Below are 21692 nucleotides of genomic sequence, written 5' to 3'. Positions count from 1 at the left end.
CCTCTGATTGGCTGATGTCCTCGTCAGTCCTTGGGTCGGGGCCAATGGCCACCCTACGCTGGGTATCCCAGGATGCCTTGCGAGACCCCCAAGTACCGGGAGGCCACGCTCTCTAATGCTGGGACAGCTCCCACCCTGGAAAGTGGTGGCCTTGTGTCCTCCTGTTCTCTTCTGTGTATATGGCGGCTCCGACGTCCTCAGCCCCCACAGCTCAGGCTTAGCGGGCCTACCCAACCACCAGTCCCCAAACCAGCATTTCAAGGCCTGACCCAGGCCAGGCCGCAGGGTACCCATCTGCCTTCTCTTTTCACAACCCTGTTTTTACGATTGCCACTGTCTCATGTTAAGAAACCAAGCTTAAGGAAAATTAAGGAACTGGCCAAATGTCATAAAGCGACACTCAGGACTTAAGAACTTCAAATTTAGTGCTCTTTCCAAACCCACCAGAAATGCATTTCACGGAAGCAAGAATTGTTAACAACTATGACCTCAGTGCCATGAGCAGTGTCTGGTCCACAGTAGCAGCTCGTAAGTATTTGGCGAAGGGGTCCTGCCACAGCTTCTTCCAGAGTTTGGTGTGTGTATTGAGGGAATGGTTTCCCTAAGCTCTAGCTGCAGGCTCTTCTTGCCCCCACCACAACCTGAGTGATGACCGACTACGTAACACATACTACATCTTCTTCACAAATTGGTCCCATGGTGATTTTGCAAAGAATCCCCTGTGAGCCTGTCCATCACCCTTGGCAGCCACTGGCATGAGGGGCTACTGCAGCTGTGGGCCCATAATAAAAAGAGTCCAAAAGCAGGAGGATTATTAAATCTTTATTCAGCCAATTTTCTCAGGCCCCAGGCCCTGATGATAACTGTACCCCCACCCTTTTCCCCACAGGAGGCATTCGGCTAAGGCCACGAAACATTACGTAACATTCGCACACACCATGAAAAATATCCAAGGGAGGGACCCTGGCTTTGACTGACCTGGACCAGTACCTACACTCACACAGACCCTGGCCCAGGGACATCCTCCTTGCAGGAGGCATTGAGGCACTGTTGCTGCACTGTGAGCTAGCACTCACTGACCTCAGGGTCATGAGGAGTCGGGGGGCGGGGGGGGGCACTGTAAAGGGAAACCAAGACTCTTCCTTGATGCCTGCCTTATTCTGAGCACCCACCCTTGGCTCTGATAGGGCTACCCTGAGACCCCACCCCAGACCCAAAACATACCTTTCTTTCCCCATAGATGTGGACCCTCACCCCTGCAAACACTACACTTCTGTTTGTAGGGTCTCCAAGATTCTCACATCTGAGAACATAAATTAAGGAGACTTCTGGCTGCTCCACCCCTGCTGCAAGCCTGCAGCAGCTTCCCAGGGCAGCCCGAGCCCACCATGACCCAGTACATGAGAGGCAGAGGGGGGCAGAGCCATGTTCTGCTACACCCACTGGTGGACACAGGGGGCCAGCTCCTTCGATGTTCTCTGGACTTGTTCCCCAGCAGAGGAGGGCCTCCACGCACACTCATTCCTCAGGCCCCATGGGCCCTGTCACACTCATACGGCACGCTTTTGGCGATGCCTACTCTCCTCCTTCCACCTAGGGGTACAAGAGGTCACCCCAGGGGACATGCATGCAGAGCCTCTTGGATCTTCTGGCGGCAATAGGAGTACTTTTGCAGGATCTGGCGGAGGTGCTCCTCCTCCTCCCGCTGTAGGATACGCAGGAAGTTGTGTAATTCAGGCATGCTGAAGGCGTCCCACTGCAAAGGGGGGATGGGGGGGTACACAGGCTGCATCAGGGATGGCCAAGCCAACAGACCCTCCCTCAGACCAGAGAAGACCAGCATGTCATGGTCACACATGCTAGCATTGGGCTTTCTGCTATCAGGCTCTTGCTTGAGTAGTTTGTGCTAGGATCCTGGACAGTAGCCTGTATAGAAGATAAGCCCTACAAAATAGTCACCTCACTGAGAGACAACCAAATCAGTTGTTCCCCAACTCCTGTGGACAGGTTATGCCCATATTCTGAGTCTAATCCAATTGCACAAGCCCAATACGTTGAAGCCAGAAAGCTTCCAGGTAAAAAAATCTTAACGCCTTAAGGAGGGCCTCCATGCTGTCATGGGCCCATCTACGGCTTTGATCTGGTCTGGGGTCACCAGGCCATTAGATACATTCCCAAATCTCCAGAGGATTTTCCCACATCAGGAAAGAGCAAAAGCACCAAGACTTCCTGGTTCTGGGGACAGGGCCCAGGCTTTGGTATGAATGGCCTGGAAGCCTTCACTTTAGTTACAAAGCCTAAACACTCTGGGAGCAGCTTTGCAGGGCTTATCTTCTAGCCCAGTTCCTTCTACAAGCCTCACTGTAGCTACAGCCCATCAGCCCTCTCCGGTAACAACTGAGAAACTAAGGACTGTGTACTCACATTCACATCCCCAGAGTCATTTTCCTTCAGGACGAAGCTCAGGGCCTTCTCACTGGGCCCTGCAAGGAGCCGCAGGCGCAGGGGTTGCTCATCATCTGACAGTTTCCGTAAGTACACTAAGGGCCAGGCACGGGGGGTGTATGATCAGAGACAGGCCCAGCCACCTCAGCCCCTGCATGCACAGAGGCATGCATATGTAGCCTCACACAGGGGTGGGGTGGGAAGCCCACCTTGGCCGTGACGCTCAGCCCGCTCAAAGAGTGCAAACTTGCGGGGGTCATCTACCACCAAGAACTTGCGCAGCAGGGCCTCAATGACCTCACGTGCCCGTGTTCGTGACAGCACATGCAGGTGCTTGACAGCATCCTTGGGCAGGTAAAAGGAGGTGCGGCGCCTCACAGTTGTGCCCCGCCCTGGGCCCCGCCGGGCATCCTGCAAGGAGGGTGGCTTCTTGCTGGAGGGCACCGAGACAGGGCGTACCAGCTTCAGCTGAACCTTGATGAAGCCTGTGTAGGAGCCATCCTTGTTCTAAAGAGAAAGAGAAGCCAAACCATGACAATAGGTTCCAAGCAAGATGAAACAGACTAGGGTACCATTGGTCCACTTGGAGCTAGGTTGGGTATGCATAAATTGCTGGGGGGCACCCAAGAATACCTTACCTGTGACCCTCTGAGCATCAGGCACAGAGCTGGGATCCTGCCTCTCCCCCACATCCCTTTCCTGAGAAGTCAACTCACCAGGCTCATGAAGAGGTTGCTGTTGATCTGGCCATTGTACTCCTTGATCTTCTGCTCAATCTCAGCCTGGGAAAGGTCAGGTGTCTCCCACTCCACAGGCTCGTCCTGAAAGATGGGCCATCATGGACACAGAGCCCTTAAGGAACCCTGGGCATCTCTGAAAAATGGCCTCTGGGGCAGCTTTTGGAAACCAACTGTCTTTGGCCCCCTGTGACTGATGTATATAGCTGCCCACCAGGTATGTGCCCTGAACCAGTCACTGCTCCTGATTCTGCACACTATGGATGGAGATGGCAAAGTCAGAATCATTTGGCTTTTCTCTGCTGCCTGTCTAGGGCCACCTCAGCACTGGATGTAGCCCTAAGGATACTGTAGACCAGGGGCAACTGAAGGCACATGGACACAGACCAGGAAAAGCTGAGGGACTCTGAGGAGAGACTCTCGTTTAAAGTAAAACCATATTTCGACCGCACAGCCTGATCCCAGGACCCTAGTTGGGTTGGTATTAGGGTTTGTCCTAGAGAAGGCAGCCTCTTTTTCCACTCTGTGTCAGTACAGGGCCACGACCCCCTGCAGGGAGGGAGGCGCGGCGACTGGTACACATCAGTACTTCAGCAACCTGGGCAGGAGAGGAAGGGTAACCTTTACAATGTCAACACCCCTTGGTGGAGTACTTGGGGCCAGCCTTCTGTGTTTCAGGAATCACTGTGACATGACGTTTAACCTTGACCCAAGCTGCAGAAAGGGCAGATTCAGGTCAGGCTCCAATCTGCCAAAGGTGCACAGACAGCTTCCTATTAGAGCTTGTCTCACAAGTGCCAAGCAGGTGGGCTTCTGCACCTCCTCCTGCTGTCTGGAGAGTAAACCTAAAGATTTTACCTCTATCACTCAGTCCCTACCTCCTTCAGGGACTGGATTCCTGCCAGAAGGGTGGAGTGTGGGCCAGGACAGCCAGGCTCTTGAACTTTCTTCTCCCAAACTCCCTTGGCCCCACTGCATTAACCTTACTTCCTGTTGACATCAGATAGGCCCTAGTTGGAATGGGAGTGTCTCAGACACAGCTGAGATCACCACTAACCAATGCCTTGTCCCAGGGGAATTCCCACAAGGTTTCCTGTAGAATGATCTTGTGCCCAGCTCTGAGCACAGGACAGCCAGAGTTCTCCCCGACTACTGCTTTGGAGCCCTCTAAGCTACTTAAACCATCTGATGAGGATGAATGGGGAAGACAGATGAGAGAGCAGGGTGGAGCCCACAGACTTTCAGCAGTATTCTCCTCACCCAGAATTGCTGCTATTCAGCAGTCATCAAGTACACGGGGCTGAGAACTGAGGCCAGAGCCTTGTAGGAAAAAGGTACTGGGGGGAGGGTGGGAACTGAAGTTCATTTGCTTCTCCAAGTTTCCAAAGGTCTCTTGGATGGAGGAGAGCACTGAGGAGTGAAACTGTGTTGGGGATGATGCTGTTTAGGCCAGTAAGAACAAATGGTGTGGGCCCTGGAAAATGAGGGACCTGGGGGCAAAATGAGGACTGGAGGCTGGGAATAAGGGGCAGATGTTGTTTGTTTAGGCCCAAGGAAAGGGCTTGGGACAGGAAGTAGTGCCCCAATGGGAGGAAGTACCCAGATGGGAGGGGTGCTAGGGACAGGAAGAATGCTTGGCAGATTCTAGTGCCAGAGCAAGAAAGAAGAGCATTCTGTTTACAGAACAGGAGGATATATGGATGGTGCTATCTTATTCCTCGGGGATCAGCTCCTACCTGGGAATGAGAAAACGTGTTTCTCTTCCCTTTCTGGATTATCCAGGAGCCCTGGGCTCAGATCCAGTGACCTTAGTTCTAGCCCTTTCCTTTCTCTGGGTGAATTTCCTCTAGCATCTTCACTTATAAACCAAGAGACTTGGACTGGAGGCACTGCACTATCCTGCCTGGATCCTAGAGGAGGAAGGAGTTACTTTTTCTGTTTCCAAAGCTGCCTACAGGAAGAGGATTCCAACAGCTGTCCCAGAAGGATGCACAGCAAGACCATGATATTTCCCTTTTCCTGCACCGTAGGGACCCACCCTCCACTCTATCACTACCAGTGGTTTAATTTTACATACGACTTGGGAATTCTCAGCCTCCTTTTCAATTGGTTAGTTATCTTGTGGTTTCCCCACTTTTCTACAATGGAAAAACAATGGCTCAGCCCTGAGTCGCAGGGAGACAATCTCAGGGGTCCACACCTTGTACCCACGCTTTGGGCTGAGATAATGGGGTGCTAAGTGCCACCCCTTTTGTAAAAAATTTTGTAAAATTTCCTCTAAAGCATCACCCCCAACTCCATTTTCTTGGCTCAAATAAGGAATTCTGCCCCCTTGCTGCCAGGTATTCTGATCTTCACAGTTCCTATCCCTCTTTCCTGATTCCCTGGCACCACACTTTATAGTACTGGATTAGTAACCCCGATCTCTTTCCAACCTTCTCAGAGCATTTTACAATCTAGCCTTCCCCTCCCCTCCTGTAGGTAAAGTGCTCCTGAATGCTTATGGCCCAAAACAAAGCTTCCTTCCTATCCATTCCCAAATCCCCTTTCTCCAGGTCCACCCTAGAGGGGGGATTAGAATCCTCCACATCCCAGCAGCTAGTAAGAGGCCACGACTGGCAACAGGTCGGGACTCAATGGATCCATCCAAGAGTGCATATACGAGGGCAAGATCTCCCTTAGCCTCTCTGTCCTAAACATACTTGCAATTCCTGGCAAGAACTACTCCCTCTCCACTTCCTTCTCTCGTTTTCCCAGGGAGGTAGTGGGAGCGTCCCAACGCGGAAATCGAGGTGCTAGTCCAGACTGCTCAGTTGGCTTTAGTCATAGAATAATGCCTGTCTCAGGTCTACCACAAGGTACGAAGCTGCTTCCCGGGGTTTAACCAGACGGTCTGTAACAGGGAGACCTAGGAAATCTGGGCACCCAGTACCGAGGCGCTGGAATAGGGGTTTTACACACGGTTCCGCGGTCCGGCCCCCGGCCGGGATCCGCAGAGAGCAACGTTGACGGGAGGGTGGGGTTGTTCACCAACTCTCGACGCCGCAACTTACCGGGGAGGGGCGGGGTCCTGCGATCGCCCCCCGCCCACCTCCGGCAACCCTTGGCTCCCACCTGGTCCCGGCGCGGCCTGCGCGCCAGCGAGGTACGCGCCGTGAAGTACTGCTCGAGCTCCGAGTCCGAGTCCTCTTGGCTACAGTAGCCACTGCTTGTTGTGCTGCTCCAGGTCATCTCGAAAGAAGGCGTCTCCGCCTCACCCATCGCAGCGCCAGCCCGGCGCCCCAGTCCCGTGCGTGTGTGTGCGTGTACGCGTGTGTCAGTGTGCGCGTGCGCTGAAGCCTGCGCCGCGCCGCAACCGTTAGGACTGAAACGTAGACAGCCAGGATCTAGCTCTTGTCTCATTGGAGGAGGAACGCCGAGGGGCGGGGACACACCCGCTTTGCCTCCAGGAATGACCTCATCGCCCAGGCAGCTAGACTCAGCTCAAACTGGCAGGCCCCACCTCCTACCCGGGATGTGTCGGGGCGCATGCGCAAGTGCCCCAACATGGGCGCAGGACCGGAAGTAGGAGCGGGATGGTTCGGAAAGTGCGCGTGCACGGAGCCTGGGCCAACTCCCGCAGCGGTCCGCTTGGGGACTGTGGGGTCTTCGCGCTGCCAGGTCCCCGGGTACCATTGCGAGGCTACGTGCAGAATTAGCTACTCTCTGCTTCCGGGAAATCGGCTCCTAAAACGTTCGTTGCGTGCAGCGCCCGCCCGTCCTCGCCCCGCCCGTCGGTCCCCGCCCTCTTGCTCACCACGTTCGTGTCGCGCTCCTGGGCGGGTTCCCAGTCCAGGTCCCGGGGCCCGCAGCAGTCCAGGCAGACGAGCGCACGGCAACGGTAGTGGCAGGTGAACTTGCAGTCTGCAGAGAGGCCGGGTCGTGAGGTGGAGGGGCCCCAGCTCGGGGAAGCGTCCCGGGGATTTAAGGGAAGCCCAGGATTGAGGGCCATTGCACGCCTGGCTCTGCATGACTGGCCTATCTCTGGCCGAGTTATGGCTCTAGTGTTGGTCCCTGGGCGTCTGGAAACTGGCTGGAAGGCCTCAGGCAATTAGGGATCTAGGCCTGCTCAACAGTTGGGTTTTTTTTTTTTTTTTTAAGACAGTGTCTCACTCTATTGACAGGGCTAGAGTACAGTGGCGTCATCATGGCTCGCTGTAACCTCAAACTCTTGGGCCCAAGCGATCCTCCTCAGCATCCCAAGTAGCTGGAACTACAGGCGCGCCACTATGCCCAGATAATTTTTCTATTTTTGGTACAGAGGGTGGTCTCGAATTCTTGCAATCCTCGTGCCTCGGCCTCCCATAGTGTTAAGATTACAGACGTGAGCCACCCGGCCTCGCCAGCAGTTGGATCTTTAGCGCCTCGCGCAGAGCTTCCCCCTTCCATATTGTCAACTTCTCCTTGAACTCATTTACTTGAAGGAGAAACCAGAAACTCTTAATCCATGTTCCCCTCTAATTGTCATCTGTCTCTGCTCCCCTCGGAACAAAACACTAGTCTATATACACTCTTACTTCTTTGCCTTCACTCTCTCCTCTACCCACTGCAGACAGGCTTGTCCCTCCCTCCAGGAAACTGCCCTGTTAAGGGTCCTTGGGAATCTGTGTACTGTTGAATGGAATCTAGTGTTCCATTCTCCACTCTCACCTCCTCTGCATCATTTGATACTTACTCCCCTTGATTCTCAGGAGACATGCTCTCCTGGTTTTCCTCTGACTCCCCTGCAGCTCCTGCTCAGCTCCTTTGCTGGTTCTGTCTCAACTTCAAGATCTAATGGTGATGTCTGGGGCTCAGTCCTCGTCACTGCCCTGCTCTGTCCACGCTCACCTGCCCCAGATCCATGGCTCAAGCATCGACTTCCCAGATCAAATCCTATGTGCCAGTAACTTCACTTGAATATCTAAGACATTTCAAGTGAACATGGCCAAAATTTAACTCACTTTTCCACCTTACCCCTATCCTTGCCAGAGTTCCTTATTGCTGCAAAAATTGCCATTATCCCCACAGATGTTTGAGACAAAAACCCAAACTCATCCTTCATTCTTCCTGTCTCTACCTCTGATACACACCCGGGTTGTCCTGTTCCTCATCTCCAGGGCCACTTTATTTCTCCTTGGGAACACTGCAATATCCTTGCTCATTCTTTATGTTCTGGCACAACTCCTGTGCTCCCCTCAGCTGAATTCGTGACTTACTCCTGTGCTGGATGAGAGGATCTCCATTCACACACAGGCCTGAGATATACCTTCTCTAAGTTCGTAAATGGGCCAGAGCAGTGATTCTCAACCCAGACTGCACATTAGAATGATTTGGGGAGTTTTAAAATACTGCTGGTGCCTAGGGTCCACTCCCAGCAATTCATTCAACAGGTCTGAGGTAGGGCCTAGGCATAGGGGGTTGGAGGGCTGTGGAAGTGCCCCAGGTGATTCTAGCTGGTCTATAGCCAGTGGAAGAGCAACCTCTGCTTGCTGGTGATTCCCAGGGTGGGCAGAAGGACCACATGGCTGTGTTCCATGTTTTAGCACCTGGTTTACTGGGCCCAAAATAGATGTTTGCTAAATAAAGTCTCAAGAAAATTCCTGCTTGCAGGGGGTCACCCAAAGTTCTAACTTTTTCCAGGCCCCCTGCCATAGGTGGGTAACTTCCCTTCACCCTGGGATTCTGGAGGGGGGATACAGTGGAATGAGTCTTTGGGAAGAGGCAGGCTTGGGAATATGGGCACTAAGGACAGTAGGCACAAAGCCTTTCTCAAGAAGGGCCAACGCACTTTAAAGAAACTTGAAATCAGCACCCTCTTAAAACACAGTCAACCACCTCTGCTCAACTGCTGCGCCCCAGCCTCAGATAGAGCACGACAAAGGATAAACCATCTTCCTGCACTCTTCCGAGACAGGGCAAAAGTAACGGACCTAGTTCTCAGGGACTCTCCCAGCCTATCCCCCGCCACGACTTGACCTGCAGAAACAGTGCTGCCCCTTGGCCGCCCGTTCCACTGTCGCCGGCGCGGGGCTGCTACTCACGCGCGCACTGCAGGCCCTTGCGCACGACGCCCCAGATGAAGTCGCCGCACAGGTCGCACCACGTGTGCGTGGCAGGCCCCGCAGGCTGGAAGCGGTGGCCGCGACCGGGGACCAGCTGCCGTGCGGGATTGCGCGCGGTGCCCGGCGCGATGCGCAGCGCGTTGGCACGCTCCAACCGAGTGCGGCCCGGGCTGGCGCGCCCAGTGGGTGCCAGCTCCCGCAGCTCAATGAGCTCAGGCTCCGCCGACATGGCCCTGTTGGGCCGGGGCTTCGGCTGGCTCTGGGCGCTAGCAAGCGCGAGGCGGGCGGGGCCGCAGGGCGGGCCCGACTTCAGCGCCGCCCCCAGGGTCCAGGCAGGGGCGGCGGGAAGGAGCTGAGAGCGACGCAATGGACCTGGGTGCGAGGACTGTGTGGGCTCGAAGGCAGAGCGGGGCAGGGGTTGGGGGCACTATGGCGGAGCCCCTGCCCTGCTTTTCCCTCCCTCCTTCATGCCCTCCCCGACCCCCGACGACGGAGGCGACGGTGACCAGTGACCGCAAAGCTACACACAGAGACGTGCGTGTTTCTGAAGGCCAGCTTTACTGTGCTAGAGGAAGAGGGTCCCCACATCCGGCCCTTGCCCTTCTCTTGCCCCAGTTTGCTGAGGCAGCATCCTCCGCCTACCCGCCGGGTGGGGCAGGAAGTCGAAAGCCTTCGCTTCGGGAGTGGGGAGGGGAGAGGGGGATGGGTCAGCAGCTCTATCCTCCCGCTTTGCTCACCACCAGGGGAGTCTGAGGCACTGGCAGCGCCTGGACTGAAATCCTGGGGTTCAGGGGTGCATTCTGGGTGGGTTCCCTTGGCATGGGTGGTCGGTTCTCAGCAACTGCAGCTCTCATTTGACTCTGTCACCCTGGGCTGCCAGGACACAAGCCTTTCCATGCTTCTCCCAGTGCTTGACTTGGCAATCTCTGCAGGCAGGTGGGCTTGTGAGGATAGCAGTGTATGTGGGGGAATCTGAGAGTGGGGCTTAGGGGTCCAAGATCCTAGAGTATGCTCACCTGCAGCAATACCACTCATTCTGGCATCTAGAGCAGCGCTTGGAGGCCTCTGCACTACAGTGGGCACAGCGGGGCCGCTCTGGAGCCACTGCCTCTAGCACATCCAGCCTATAGGTCTCAGCCCACCTGGAGGAGGGTCAGGAGGGCCTGACTGAGCCTGGCAGTTGGGGGCACCCTGCCCACCTCCATGCCTCCTGCATCCCATCCACGCCTTCTGGCAGTTCAGCAGGCCTTACCTTCGTGCCTGCAGCCGCAGGTCCTGCTCTGAGGGGCTGAACACATGCCGAAGCTGATGCTTGGCAATAGCCTGCCACTTGCCTCTGTTCTCATGCTCCAGCCGCTCCCAGATTTCTGGGATCTAGGGGAGAGAAGCGGAGAGTGGCAGGAAAGAGCTAGCAGAGTGGACAGTGGTCCTGAGCAACTAACCTTCCAGTGCCTACCTGTTCCAAAACCAGGTCCTTCTTAGGGGGCTGGGTTTCGGCTAGGACCAGCTGGGCCAAGAAACCCTGCAGGTCTGCCAGGTTGGGCAGCTGGTCGAGTAGTGTGTCTGTGAGGAAGGCCCGAAGCTGCAAAGATGTCCAGTGGGCACCAGTTTGAATCAGGTGCTGGCCAGAGGGCCAAGGAAAAGGGAGAGCCTGGGCTGGGCTGAGGGTATCTGTGGGGCCCATGTCCCACTCGTTCTGCGTCACCTGAGACCCGAGGACGGAGGCTGAGGTGGGTGATCAAAGATAAACAGCGGGGATGCAGTGGGAGTAGGATGGGGTACGGCAGCTCTGGGGCTGTAGGGACTGGTGTGGGCATAGCTCCCCACCTTGAGCAGCTGTCCCTTGGCAAAGCTTGTGAGGCAGTAGTGGGCCCGGGCCTCACGGCTTAGCAGCAGGTTGTACAGGGCGATCCACACTTGCCCGTCCAACTTGCTCAGCTTTTGCTGCTCTGAGGGGGCCATTGTCTGCCAGCGGCCTCCCTCGAATTGCTGCAGCTTGCCTAGGGAGAGGAAGCAGCACACTGGGTGCAGGCATTGCATTTTCTTTGAGTGACCCAGCTATGTGGGCTGGGGGACTGACCACTGCCTAGCCATGGTGGGAGAACCTGGGGCATATGACTTGCCCAGGCTGCAGTGCTGCTGACCCCAGAGCAGGGTGAGTCCTCAGTAGTGGACACATGGACTTTCCATGCTGCAGAGCCCAGGCCTAGGCACACCTTGGGCGAGGCATCCTGGTACCCTCTGAGGGCTGGGGGACAGGGTTTGTCTGCCTGTGTGCAAGCTGCCCATCCCCATCAATCCTGAAGGATGTCCTAGAAGCAGTGGGCTGGGGCTTAGGTGTGTAGGGGAGGATCTTACCTCCTTCCCGCCTGCTCCAGGGACTGTGCTCCAGCAGTTCCACCAGAAGACAGGGCAGGTTGTGGGTGCTGAGCATGCGGCTCAAAGTGCTGAGGGAAAGGCTATAGGCCGGGGTACCAGGAGGGAGGTGAGCAGGGGCAGGCTACAGGCCAGTCTCCCAGCCCTTCACCACAGGCCCCAGGCCCGGTAGGACTGCCCACCTGTCCACGCAGTCTGTGATGTAGCGCAGTACTGAGAGGGCCTTCAGTGCAATCTCAAATTCCATCAGCTCTGCCTGCTTCTGCAGCTCCTAGGAGGCCACACATTGTTCAAGCTGGGCCACCCTCGCCTGCACAGGCCTCGGAGAACCTGGATCTAGTCCTTGCCAACCCCAGGGAACCTCAACCCACCTGCATAGGGGTGCTGTCCTGGGACCCCTCCTCCTCAGGGAGGCTACCACGGCCACTCCGGGCCACCAGCAGAGTCAGTTTGCGGTGGCAGTAGTCCACAAGGTCCAAGACGGTGTCCTCCGCTGACTCACACACCTCCTGGTGGGTACGGGGAGGGAAAACTTTCTGTCTCTGATGTCCTCCTCACACAGACACAACCTCCCTTTCTGCCAGGCTATGGCTTGGAGCAGCAGCCCATGGGCAGGGATAGTGTGTCACCTTGTGGAAGAACACCGTCTCCAAGAGGTTGATGATGGAGGCTTCGTGGTGTACCTGTCAGACAAAGAGGACGACAGGGCCTGGGGCTGGTGAAGGGGAGTTGGGGTCACTAGCTATCCTTCCCAGTCCAGGGCCCTCTGAAGGGATGAGAGGAGGTCTGAACCGAGGGCCCAGCTCACCACCATGTATATGGGGAAAGTGTTCTGGGGCTTGAAGTCCTCCAGCCTGCACAGCACGGGGAACACCTTCTGTTTCCACATCTCCACTGCGATCAGCTCCTCCACTAGCGTTGGAATCTTTGAAGGGTGGGGGACGAGATAGGGACGAGTTGGGCCTGTCTTAGCCTGGCAACCCTCCCATCCCTGGCTCAGCCCAGCTCAGCCCTCCTCAAATTCCCCTTGGGCCCCTAAACTCTCCCAGACCCCAAAGTACCCTTCCTGACTTCTTTCTTGCACCTTGGACCTTCATTTCCAGCTGCCCCCAACATCCCTGTGGGGACATACCCCAGGCTTCCTGTGACTAGCCCGAATTCTGTCCCCAGACTGCCTTGCCCTCCCTGTACCTACACCCTTATCTCCCCTCCCCTCCCTCATCCAGGCATCCCTTTCAAGGCCATCCTCTTGCCAATTCCCTCCCTCTTGTCCCTGTCCTCTGGCCCTCCAAGAGTCTCATGTACCATAGCCTCACCCTTACTCAGGGCTCTTAACAGTGTCCTATTCCTACCTTACCTCCTAGTGGTGAGCTCCCCTTTTCTTGCAGGAGAACCCTTTTGTCAAGTGATAGCTCAGATCATTTACTGGTGCCACTCCCTGGCCCATGCTGCTGCCAGGTATCTCCCTGGTTTCTAACTCCCCCTCTCATGTTGGGAAGGCTGCCTCTTTCTGTGCCAAAGTCCCACTCCCACTTCAGTTGGGGCTTCCTCTGGCCTTACAGTCAATTCAGGGATGCCTTTAGCACTTGGGCTGTCCACACAAAGGTTAGGCTGTTCTAGGATCCATGACTCTAAATCGACCCCATGCCCTGCACCAGGCCTCGTGTACCAGGGTCCTGTCCAATAGGAGTACAAAAGGAAATGTGTAGTTGGACAGGTGTACCAGGCCAGAGGGAAGAGCATACACCTAGGATGATCCTGAAGGGTAGAGAGGGTGTGGGGAGGAAAGCAGGAACCCTGCCTGTGACCTCGAGGTACCTTCCCATGGGTGACCAGCAGCTCCTGAATGGGCTCGCTCTGGCTGACCGTGGCATCAAGGATGGCTTGCATGTTCAGCTTCTCCAGGTTCTCATGCTGCTGGTTCCACCTGCCCCAGAGGGTGTTATGTGCATTTGGGTGCACATGTGGGCATTAGGAGGATGGGGGCTGAATCCTATTGAAGCCTAACCTTATCCTGAGGGCCCGGGAGCCACATATATACATACTCCTATCTCGGAGAGCTTTGCCTCCCTACCTGGGGGCTCCTCCACACTGGGTAACCAACCCTTCTTCCACTGTAAGGCCCAAGGTCTCCTACTCAAGGACAATGCCCCCGTGACTACATCTGACCTAGGTGCCTCACCCTTCGGAGCCCATCTCGCGTAGCTGGAAGCTGCGCAGACGCCGCACCAGCACGTCAGCTTCCCCGGGCAGTAGCAGCTCCAGGTCGCCCATGTTGGGACCAGGGTGCAGCTGACCTCGGGCAGCAGCCGGGATGGGGTGCCGACACACTCGGGGACGACGGACTCCTGCGGAGCCGAAGTCTGGGACGGGACAGTTGCGGGGCAGTTGGGGCGCGTGGGTCGTCGTCGCCATGGAAACGGGTTCGCTTGCGCCTGCGCAATGCAGCCCGGGCCCCGCCCCCGCCGGCGGCTTGCCCAGGGTCGGGACCGGTTCCCTGCCCGCTTCCCCTGCCGGGCTGCCAATAGCAGCCTCGTTAGATTCCCAGACCTTTGTCCTTCACAACGGGCTGCTGCTCCCGAGTCTCTCCTGAGCTCCGGACTCCTTTGGCCTAGACTCCTCGAACTTCAAGTCAGGTAACCCTGACCCCCCACCAGCTTCTCCTGCATCTTGGCTCACTCGATGCTCCTCCTCATGGATTCCTAGTTCCCATATTTCCACTAGTTGGCTCAACTCCTGAAATACTGCCCAGAGACAGCTTCTCTCCATCCGAATCCAGACTGCATTACCTCCCCTGGGGGTAACTGCAGCGGCCTTTCACTGGACTTACTCCCGCTTTTAACCCTCAGGAGCAGCCAAGAGTCTCAAAGGTGTACATCAGACATTATTACTCCCTTGCACGAGAGCAGCTCTGTGGCTTCCTCTGGCACTGAAAATACTAGGTCTGAAGCTGCAGCCTAGCAGCTCTGCAAGATCTACTTCCTGCCCTCTCTCCTAATTTGGGACTTCAGTTCTTGGCTTTCTCCCCTTGCCTCCTATGTTCAACCCCCATGGGCCTCCCTTGGGTTCATCATACATCCCAAAGAGGTTTTTGCCTCAGGGTTTTGCACTTGCATCCTCGCCTGGAATACTGTTTTTCCTTCAGGGCTCAGCTTATGTCATCTCAGTGAGGCCTTTCTTGGCCATCTAATCCAGAGACACAACCTCCCTTTCTGCCAGGTCACATCTTTTTTTTTTTTTTTTTTTTAAGAGATAGAGTCTCACTTTGTTGTCCAGGCCTCTCGAACTCCTGGGCTCAAACAAATCCCTTTGATTCAGGCTCCAGAGTAGGTGGGACTACAGGCACATGCCACCACACCTGGCTAATTTTTTTGTTAAATTTTTTTGTAGCGATGGGGGGGGTCTTGCTATATTGCCCAGGCTGGTCTCGAACTCCTGGCTTCAAGTGATCCTCCCACTTCGTCCTCCCAAAGTGCTGGGATTACAGGTGTGAGTCGCCACATCTGGCCCCAAATCACTCTTTATCACATCTCTCTGTTTCTGGCTGCTTATGTCAGTTTATGATTAGCAGCGGACACCCTTACTTGGCCATTGTCAGTCCTACCCACCAGATGGCGCTCCAGCACACCAGGCTTGGGGCTATTTCATTCACTGCTGGGTGCCCTGTGGCAGAGGCAGTACTCAATAAAGGTAGGTTGAAATGAATGACTTTATTTACAGAACTAAGATCAACCTCCAGACAGTATGAATTAGCCTACTGGTCTAGCTCCATGTAGCATGCAGGGCTTAGGAGGAGGTAGTAGCCAGAGCAATGTGCCTATCTATCTGGCCACCACCAGCCTCACTTCCAGCAGATGATGATGTTGGGGTCGTTTTCAAGCCGCTCATCCAGCTCACGGTAGCTCATGCCTGGGTAGGGTAGTGGAAGTGAAGTCAGTGGCCTTGGCTTGGCCACCCTGCCCTGACCCCACCCTGACTGCCCTGCCTGCCTCCACCTGTCTTGCAGCAGATCTCATCATAGCTGTGGCAGCCCGTGTAAAGCCGGGCAGGGTGGCTCCACTCTTCCTGAGACACCCGCACAGGATACTTCTGTAGTCGCCGAATCAGGTTCTTCATAAGCCCGAACTGGATCAACTTCCTAGGGTAAGGGTCGGGGGAGAGAGGGGTTATGCCCTGGCCGGACCTCCTTCCAGCCAGGCCAACCCTTTCCTGCAGTCTTCCCTTCAGTGGCCAGACTGGCCTCCAAGCCCATCAACTCCAGGAAACCTGCCTGGACTAGCAGTGCCATGTGACTATGCTCACTTGGAATCATCCCCTGCTTCTTCTCTGACCCAGGGCTCCTGACAGACACAGAGCGTCTACCTTCCCTCAGGTAATCCCCTCATGCCCCAGGGAATCCCCCTCTGACCGTTCATCAACATGCTGTAGCTGCTGGGGGTGGCGGCCAATGAGGTCTCGCACAGTAGTGCCAGGGCTCAGACTGCAGTACAGCTGGAACACATCCCGGAGACTGGCCCTCTTGTGCCCTGTGGATGACAGGGTTCAGCTTGCCAGGTGGCCCTGCCCTCCCCAAGATGGCCTCCCCCAGAGCTGCTACTACCTTGCTTGGTCACATAGGATAGACACGCCTCCTGCAGGGACTTGTCGTCTACCAGGTCCTGGACCTTGGGTGTTGGGCAGTACACATTGGAGTACTAGAGGGTAGCAGAAGACACAGGGACCTGAGTGAGTGGCTTGGGAAGCTGACATAGCCCTGGTCTGGCCCAGCCACATGGTCCACTCTCCACTTAACCATACCTGAGACTCACCTACCTGGAGGATGGATACCAGTGTCACAACGCCATAGTACCTGAGAGAGATAGCTGTGCTCAGCTTCTGAGGACTATGCCTTCCCAGCTCCCATACTCAGGGCCCCTGGGCTCTTCCCTGGCTTGTGACCTTGTACTGGGTGTGACTGTAGTCCCACTCACAGCAGGTTCTGGATAGCAATGCGCACCAGGTTGAGCTCCACATCTGCCTCAGCTGAGATCTTCTGGACATGGCGGAAACCATCAATGTAGGGCAGGATCTGGGCAGAGTAGGGCAGGGTCAGAGGAAGTAGAATGAGGCCAGGGCTGTGGCCAGCCCCAGGTGATACCCAGGGAGAGATGGCACACCTGTTGTGTAGTGAGGTCCCACTGTGAGTTGACGAACTCCTCCTTGTCCTTGGTAAAGACAGGCACATCATACTCCTGGGCCACAGGAGGGTCTGGACGCTGCTCTATCACTTTCAAGTGGATGGTGTTGGACTCATCTGCAGGGGCCCCACCCATATCCTCAGTGCCACCTCTTCCAAGTGGCTCTCAATTACCATCCCGGCCTCCCAGCATCCCTTGAGGCAGTCAGGTGGCTCTGGGTAGGGTCAATTTTCCCCTTTTATGGAGCAAGAAACTGAGGTCCAGACAGGGGGAGGAATATGCCCAAGTGGCAGAGCTGGAGAGCTCTACTGCTCCCCCATCCCCATGGGGGAGACCCTGGGCATCACCTCAACCCATGGCTATTTTCTGGCCACCAGTTCATTCATGTGTCTTGTCCTTCTCCCCTACTTTCCCCTGCCACTTTTCCATCCCTCCTCTACCCCTCTGCTGTCCTTGCAGAGGCTGGTCCATACCAATGGGCAGAGTGCACCGGCCTGAGGCATTTAACTCCTCCAGCAAGATGGTCATGATGGGCACCAACTTTTGCTTGCTCTCCTCCGTGGACACGAAGCTGCTTTCTAGCTGGATAGAGTATGGACATGGTGGGTACAACCCAAGACCCCTGCTGGCTGGCTGCCCTGTCTGGGTCCTGAGCTGGCTAGCAGGGTTCCAGGTCTGGGGGATTTTGGAGACATGGGAACACTTTCCCCAACTCTGCCTGCCTACACACCCAAACCCATATCATTGCAGACCTCCAGCGTGGTCAGGTAGCCAGCCAGCTTTTTAACGATGGGCTCGAGGGCACAGGTTTTGGCCTGGGCATCACACACGAAGCCCAGGTTGAAGAGGAGGGCATTGCGGCTGTACTTCTTGTGTTCAATGCACACAGGGCAGCCGATCAGCTTCTTTTCCATGGCTGTGCTGGATGGGTGGAAAAGAGTCAGGCCTGCCCCCAACCCTGTTCCCTTCTCCTGGGAATCCCTCCCACCCTCAGCTAGGGCCTCACACAGTGATGAGCTTGTTTTGCAGCTCTGGCTTGGTGATGATGTACACTTGGACCGTGTCAAACAGCTCCCGGGAGATGAAGTCCTCAGGGACCTGGGGGAGAGGGGTGTGTGGCAACAGGCTCCTCAGTGGACATGGGTAGTGGGTGTAGTACAAAGGGTGCCCTCCTCACCCCAGGCCCAAGCCCTGTTCTCCAGCCTTTCCTTCACTCCCATCCACCTAGGCCTACTACTATTTTATGTTTCCAAACACACGCTGTGTTCTCATCTGCTTTCTGGTTTTTGCATATGCTGTTCCCTTTATCTGGAACCTTCTCTCCTCCCTCACCTAACTTCCTATGCTTCATTTAGGTCTTAATCCAGGGATATTCATGGGCTACGCACCGGCCCCCACTGCCCGATTTCCTACCAACACTGCCTATGTGCACTATGTCCTCCCACTCGCCACACCAGGAGCCGGGGACCGGGGTCTGAGGATTCTCTCGGCTCATGGTTGTTCGCGAATGAAGGAGTGGCGTGCCCGCGGGCAGCACAGAGATTTACCGCCTCCAGGCAGCCAGCTGAGCACCGGAGAACGCCCCTCTCCCCGCCCAATCCCGTGAGCCCAGGTGGCACCTGATAGGTGATCTTGGGTCCCAGCGTCGGGTGGAACTCGCTGAAGAATATGCATTCGATGCGGCAGCCGCTGCCCATGATGCTAGCAGGACCTGGATCCGTAGCTCTTCGTCCCTAGCGCGCGGAGGCGTCCCCACCCCTGGGAACACCTGTGGGAGACAGCCCAGAGGCCTGGGCCGCGGGGTCACGCAAGATTAAGCGCGCACACGGCAGCGAAGCAGTCTGCTCAATAGCGCCTGCGCAGCGCGACTCAGAGGCGTGGCTGGGAAGGTGGGGGGCTCGTCCCAGGAAGTGCAGGGTGGGTAGACATCGCACCCGGAAGTGAAGTGCCTCCGCGACGGAGCGGCGGCGCGCGCTGCAGGGCCCCGAACATCCAGCTTTCTTTGGAGAAAACCACTGCATCAGGGCGGCGCTGCGGGTGAGGCAGGCAGATCCCTAGCATGGAGGGGCAGCATGCCAGCGGCATTTAGGGAGGCAGTGCGTGAAGGGAGTCACGCCGTTACTGGGACCGGAGCTGGGGACTACAATCCCCGTCGTGCTCCACGCCCTCCCAGGTGGCGCTCCCGTCGGTGACGGCGTGATGCCCGCTGGGATTTGTAGTCTTCCATGGCCTTGCGCATCCTACCTGGAAGGTGGACCAGGGATTATTAGTACCGGTTCAGATAAAGGTACACGCCGACAGGCCGCCGGTCTTCGACTGGCATGTTGTGACTATTCCTGGTGCTGGTCTTGGTAGTGTTTCTACCATAACTTCTTGGAAAAGGGTGGCATTCCTGCCCTGCAACCTTTTGTCCAGTGAGAGGAGTGGACAGTGGGCACTCGAGACCTTTGCCCACGCTACTATGCTTTCAGGCTACAGTCGCCGGCCTGGCTGACCATGGCCCTTTCTGCGGAGACCGAGTCACACATCTACCGAGCTCTGCGCACTGCCTCTGGGGCTGCCGCCCACTTTGTGGCCCTGGGCTTTACCATCTTTGTGGCTGTGCTTGCCAGGCCTGGCTCCAGTAAGTAGAATTCATAACTGACTTCTGGAGAGGGCAAGGTCAGTTTTCCTGGGGAACAGGGGCACTAGGAAGCCTCGGGCCTGACTCCTGGGAACAGGCCTGCCTGGCTGAGGGTTGGCTGAGGGATATTCTGTGCTGGAGGGATGTGTGGGTGGAGCAGTTGGGTGTGGAGGTTCTGTAGGCCTGGCCAGGCCCCACAGAGTACCTGGTTTCTCTTTCCTTGTCTGGGTGCTCCATGTGGTTGCCTCTCAGGAGGCGCTGAGGAAGACGGAAGGACCGCCAAAGCATGGCCTCTGATCCAGGAAAGGGGCTGGGAAGAATGGATAGGTGTGGGGTCAGCTTGTTGCAGCAAGAGGCAGCTTGCATTTTGGCAGCACCTCCTTGGGTAATGGGCTGCCAGTATTCCTCAGCCCCTAAGGATTGGTATGACTGGTTTCTTCTTGCCTCAGCCCCACGAGGTCTCCTCTTCTCATTCTAGGCCTGTTCTCCTGGCACCCTGTGCTTATGTCTCTGGCTGTAAGTAGTGGGCAACTCTTAGGGGTGGGAACATGGGCATGGGTGGTGGCCCTGGCAGCTTCTAATCCTTATTGACACTTAATATTCTTTCGGAGGAGTTGCATGCTCCAACTCCTGCCTGTGATGTGTATCGGAGACGTGAACCAGAATATTCAAGACGCAGGACAAATGCATGTTTGTCTAAGCACAAAACGAGGCTTTACCTACTTCAAGGCAGGAAGCTGAGAGATTGCGTTTGGATGCACCTCTGTCCCTTTGTACCTTAATTTATGGTGATGCACTTAACTTTCTCTGAAACAGTGCACCCATGTGGCCAGCTCTTGCCAAGAAATTGTATCTAGCCCCATGATAGGGAAACAAAGCTTGTGAATCATTTATAACTGCCACAATGTAAACCTTGCGTTTGCTGGGTAACATGGCAGAGATGACATTTCAGAATAGCACCTAGGAAGAAGTGTGGAGAGACACCTCTGTTTACTCAGGACAGCTATACCGTCCCAGATGGAGTTTTCTATTCTTGCCCACCAAATGAATAGTCTTGTCAATGGGGAGATAATGAAAAAGGGGAATCAGTCCAGATTCACTGACAGCTTAGAAAGTTATCTAGAGCCCTTTTTCCTTCTACTGGTGCAGCACCCTCACTTGAGTTTCCCATCCTGTCTCCTCAGTTCTCCTTCCTGATGACCGAGGCACTACTGGTGTTCTCTCCTGAGAGTTCACTGCTGCGCTCCCTCTCACGGAAGGGCCGAGCACGTTGCCACTGGGTGCTGCAGCTCCTGGCCCTGCTATGTGCACTGCTGGGTTTCGGCCTTGTCATTCTCCACAAAGAGCAACTTGGCAAAGCCCACCTGGCCACGAGGCATGGGCAGGCAGGGCTGCTAGCTGTGCTGTGGGCAGGGCTGCAGTGCTGCGGTGGGGTGGGGCTGCTCTACCCCAAACTGCTGCCCCGATGGCCCCTGGCAAAGCTCAAGCTATACCATGCCACTTCTGGGCTGGTGGGCTACCTGTTGGGTAGTGCCAGCCTCTTGTTGGGCATGTGCTCACTCTGGTTCACTGCCACTGTCACTGGTGGGGCCTGGTACCTGGCTGTGCTATGCCCTGTCCTCACCAGCTTGGTCATTATGAACCAGGTGAGCAATGCCTATCTATACCGCAAAAGGATCCAACCATGAGCTCTTCCCAGCATAGGGGAGACCTGGATTTGCCCTTTACTGTAGGAGCTGGGGTTGGGACCCCCTGGACTCTTTCAGCTGACGTGGACACCTCAGGCACTGGCTCAGTCAAGGGTAGAAGACCCATGTGTGACATTTTTGCTTCTTATGCTAGAGTGTCTCCCTTTTCCTTCTCTCTCTTCATCATCCCAGAGGAACATACAGATCATGTATCTGGATGAAGTTGGGGTTGCAAGACTGCCTCCCCAGCAATGCAGCTCATATTTGTACTGGTATGTCCAGAAATTTCAGGACAAAAAATAAAAATAAAAGAAAAAAGACTGAAAAGACTGATGGAAGGAGCAGCCCAGAGTTGGGGATGGTTCTTGTTGATGCCATCAGCATGAGAAAACGGGCAGCTGGGCAAGGTGGGGAGCCCCTGTCCCTGGCTACTCACTGAGGAGCTGAAGCTCTCCTACCACAAATCTCCAGGATCTGGCTGCTGAGCCTCCCATGCCAGCCAGGGTGCCCTAGCAGGCCCTGCAGCTGTAGTGGTGAATGGTACAGCTGTGTGTCCTTCCCAT

General features: G+C 55.7%; 4 protein-coding genes across 13 annotated transcripts; 1 reads left to right on the top strand and 3 right to left on the bottom strand.

Annotated features, from left to right (window-relative positions):
* Positions 1–809: 809 nt before the first annotated feature.
* On the bottom strand, positions 810–9630 carry RASSF1 (Ras association domain family member 1). Of its 2 annotated transcripts, XM_045530146.1 has the most exons (6): positions 9245–9630; positions 6979–7085; positions 3162–3266; positions 2655–2952; positions 2425–2540; positions 810–1756 (listed from the first exon to the last, which is right to left on the bottom strand). In XM_045530146.1, the coding sequence occupies exons 1-6, from the start codon at positions 9492–9494 to the stop codon at positions 1610–1612; spliced, it is 1023 nt and encodes a 340-aa protein (XP_045386102.1). In that variant the 5' UTR covers positions 9495–9630; the 3' UTR covers positions 810–1609. The 2 variants fall into 2 exon arrangements, with proteins under 2 accessions (XP_045386102.1, XP_045386103.1); XM_045530147.1 differs by lacking the exons at positions 6979–7085; positions 9245–9630 and adding an exon at positions 6297–6932.
* Positions 4294–21470, top strand: LOC123623240 (transmembrane reductase CYB561D2). Of its 5 annotated transcripts, none has more exons than XM_045530151.1 (5): positions 15071–16013; positions 17278–18855; positions 19297–19441; positions 19920–19957; positions 20626–21470. In XM_045530151.1, exons 3-5 carry the CDS (start codon positions 19315–19317, stop codon positions 21127–21129), a joined length of 669 nt encoding a protein of 222 aa, XP_045386107.1. In that variant the 5' UTR covers positions 15071–16013; positions 17278–18855; positions 19297–19314; the 3' UTR covers positions 21130–21470. The 5 variants fall into 5 exon arrangements, with proteins under 5 accessions (XP_045386108.1, XP_045386107.1, XP_045386106.1 ...); XM_045530150.1 differs by having other exon boundaries at positions 15072–16013; positions 17278–17420; positions 18174–19441; XM_045530148.1 differs by having other exon boundaries at positions 15072–16013; positions 19290–19441.
* On the bottom strand, positions 9805–14852 carry ZMYND10 (zinc finger MYND-type containing 10). Of its 3 annotated transcripts, none has more exons than XM_045530139.1 (12): positions 13824–14851; positions 13460–13568; positions 12450–12566; positions 12271–12324; positions 12013–12150; positions 11824–11912; positions 11624–11724; positions 11093–11265; positions 10722–10847; positions 10518–10639; positions 10282–10407; positions 9805–10206 (listed from the first exon to the last, which is right to left on the bottom strand). In XM_045530139.1, exons 1-12 carry the CDS (start codon positions 14054–14056, stop codon positions 10116–10118), a joined length of 1479 nt encoding a protein of 492 aa, XP_045386095.1. In that variant the 5' UTR covers positions 14057–14851; the 3' UTR covers positions 9805–10115. The 3 variants fall into 3 exon arrangements, with proteins under 3 accessions (XP_045386095.1, XP_045386096.1, XP_045386097.1); XM_045530140.1 differs by having other exon boundaries at positions 9805–10191; positions 13824–14847; XM_045530141.1 differs by lacking the exon at positions 12450–12566 and having other exon boundaries at positions 13824–14852.
* On the bottom strand, positions 15333–19029 carry NPRL2 (NPR2 like, GATOR1 complex subunit). Of its 3 annotated transcripts, none has more exons than XM_045530142.1 (11): positions 18438–19029; positions 17825–17916; positions 17571–17739; positions 17292–17400; positions 16798–16934; positions 16612–16709; positions 16454–16490; positions 16242–16335; positions 16050–16167; positions 15637–15779; positions 15333–15550 (listed from the first exon to the last, which is right to left on the bottom strand). In XM_045530142.1, the coding sequence occupies exons 1-11, from the start codon at positions 18513–18515 to the stop codon at positions 15483–15485; spliced, it is 1143 nt and encodes a 380-aa protein (XP_045386098.1). In that variant the 5' UTR covers positions 18516–19029; the 3' UTR covers positions 15333–15482. The 3 variants fall into 3 exon arrangements, with proteins under 3 accessions (XP_045386098.1, XP_045386099.1, XP_045386100.1); XM_045530143.1 differs by having other exon boundaries at positions 17571–17734; positions 18438–18762; XM_045530144.1 differs by lacking the exon at positions 15333–15550 and having other exon boundaries at positions 15687–15779; positions 16450–16490; positions 18438–18863.
* Positions 21471–21692: the final 222 nt, after the last annotated feature.

The sequence above is a fragment of the Lemur catta genome, chromosome 18 (assembly GCF_020740605.2).
Source record: "Lemur catta isolate mLemCat1 chromosome 18, mLemCat1.pri, whole genome shotgun sequence".
NCBI lineage: Eukaryota > Metazoa > Chordata > Mammalia > Primates > Lemuridae > Lemur > Lemur catta.
This window is presented reverse-complemented; position numbering and strand designations above follow the sequence as displayed.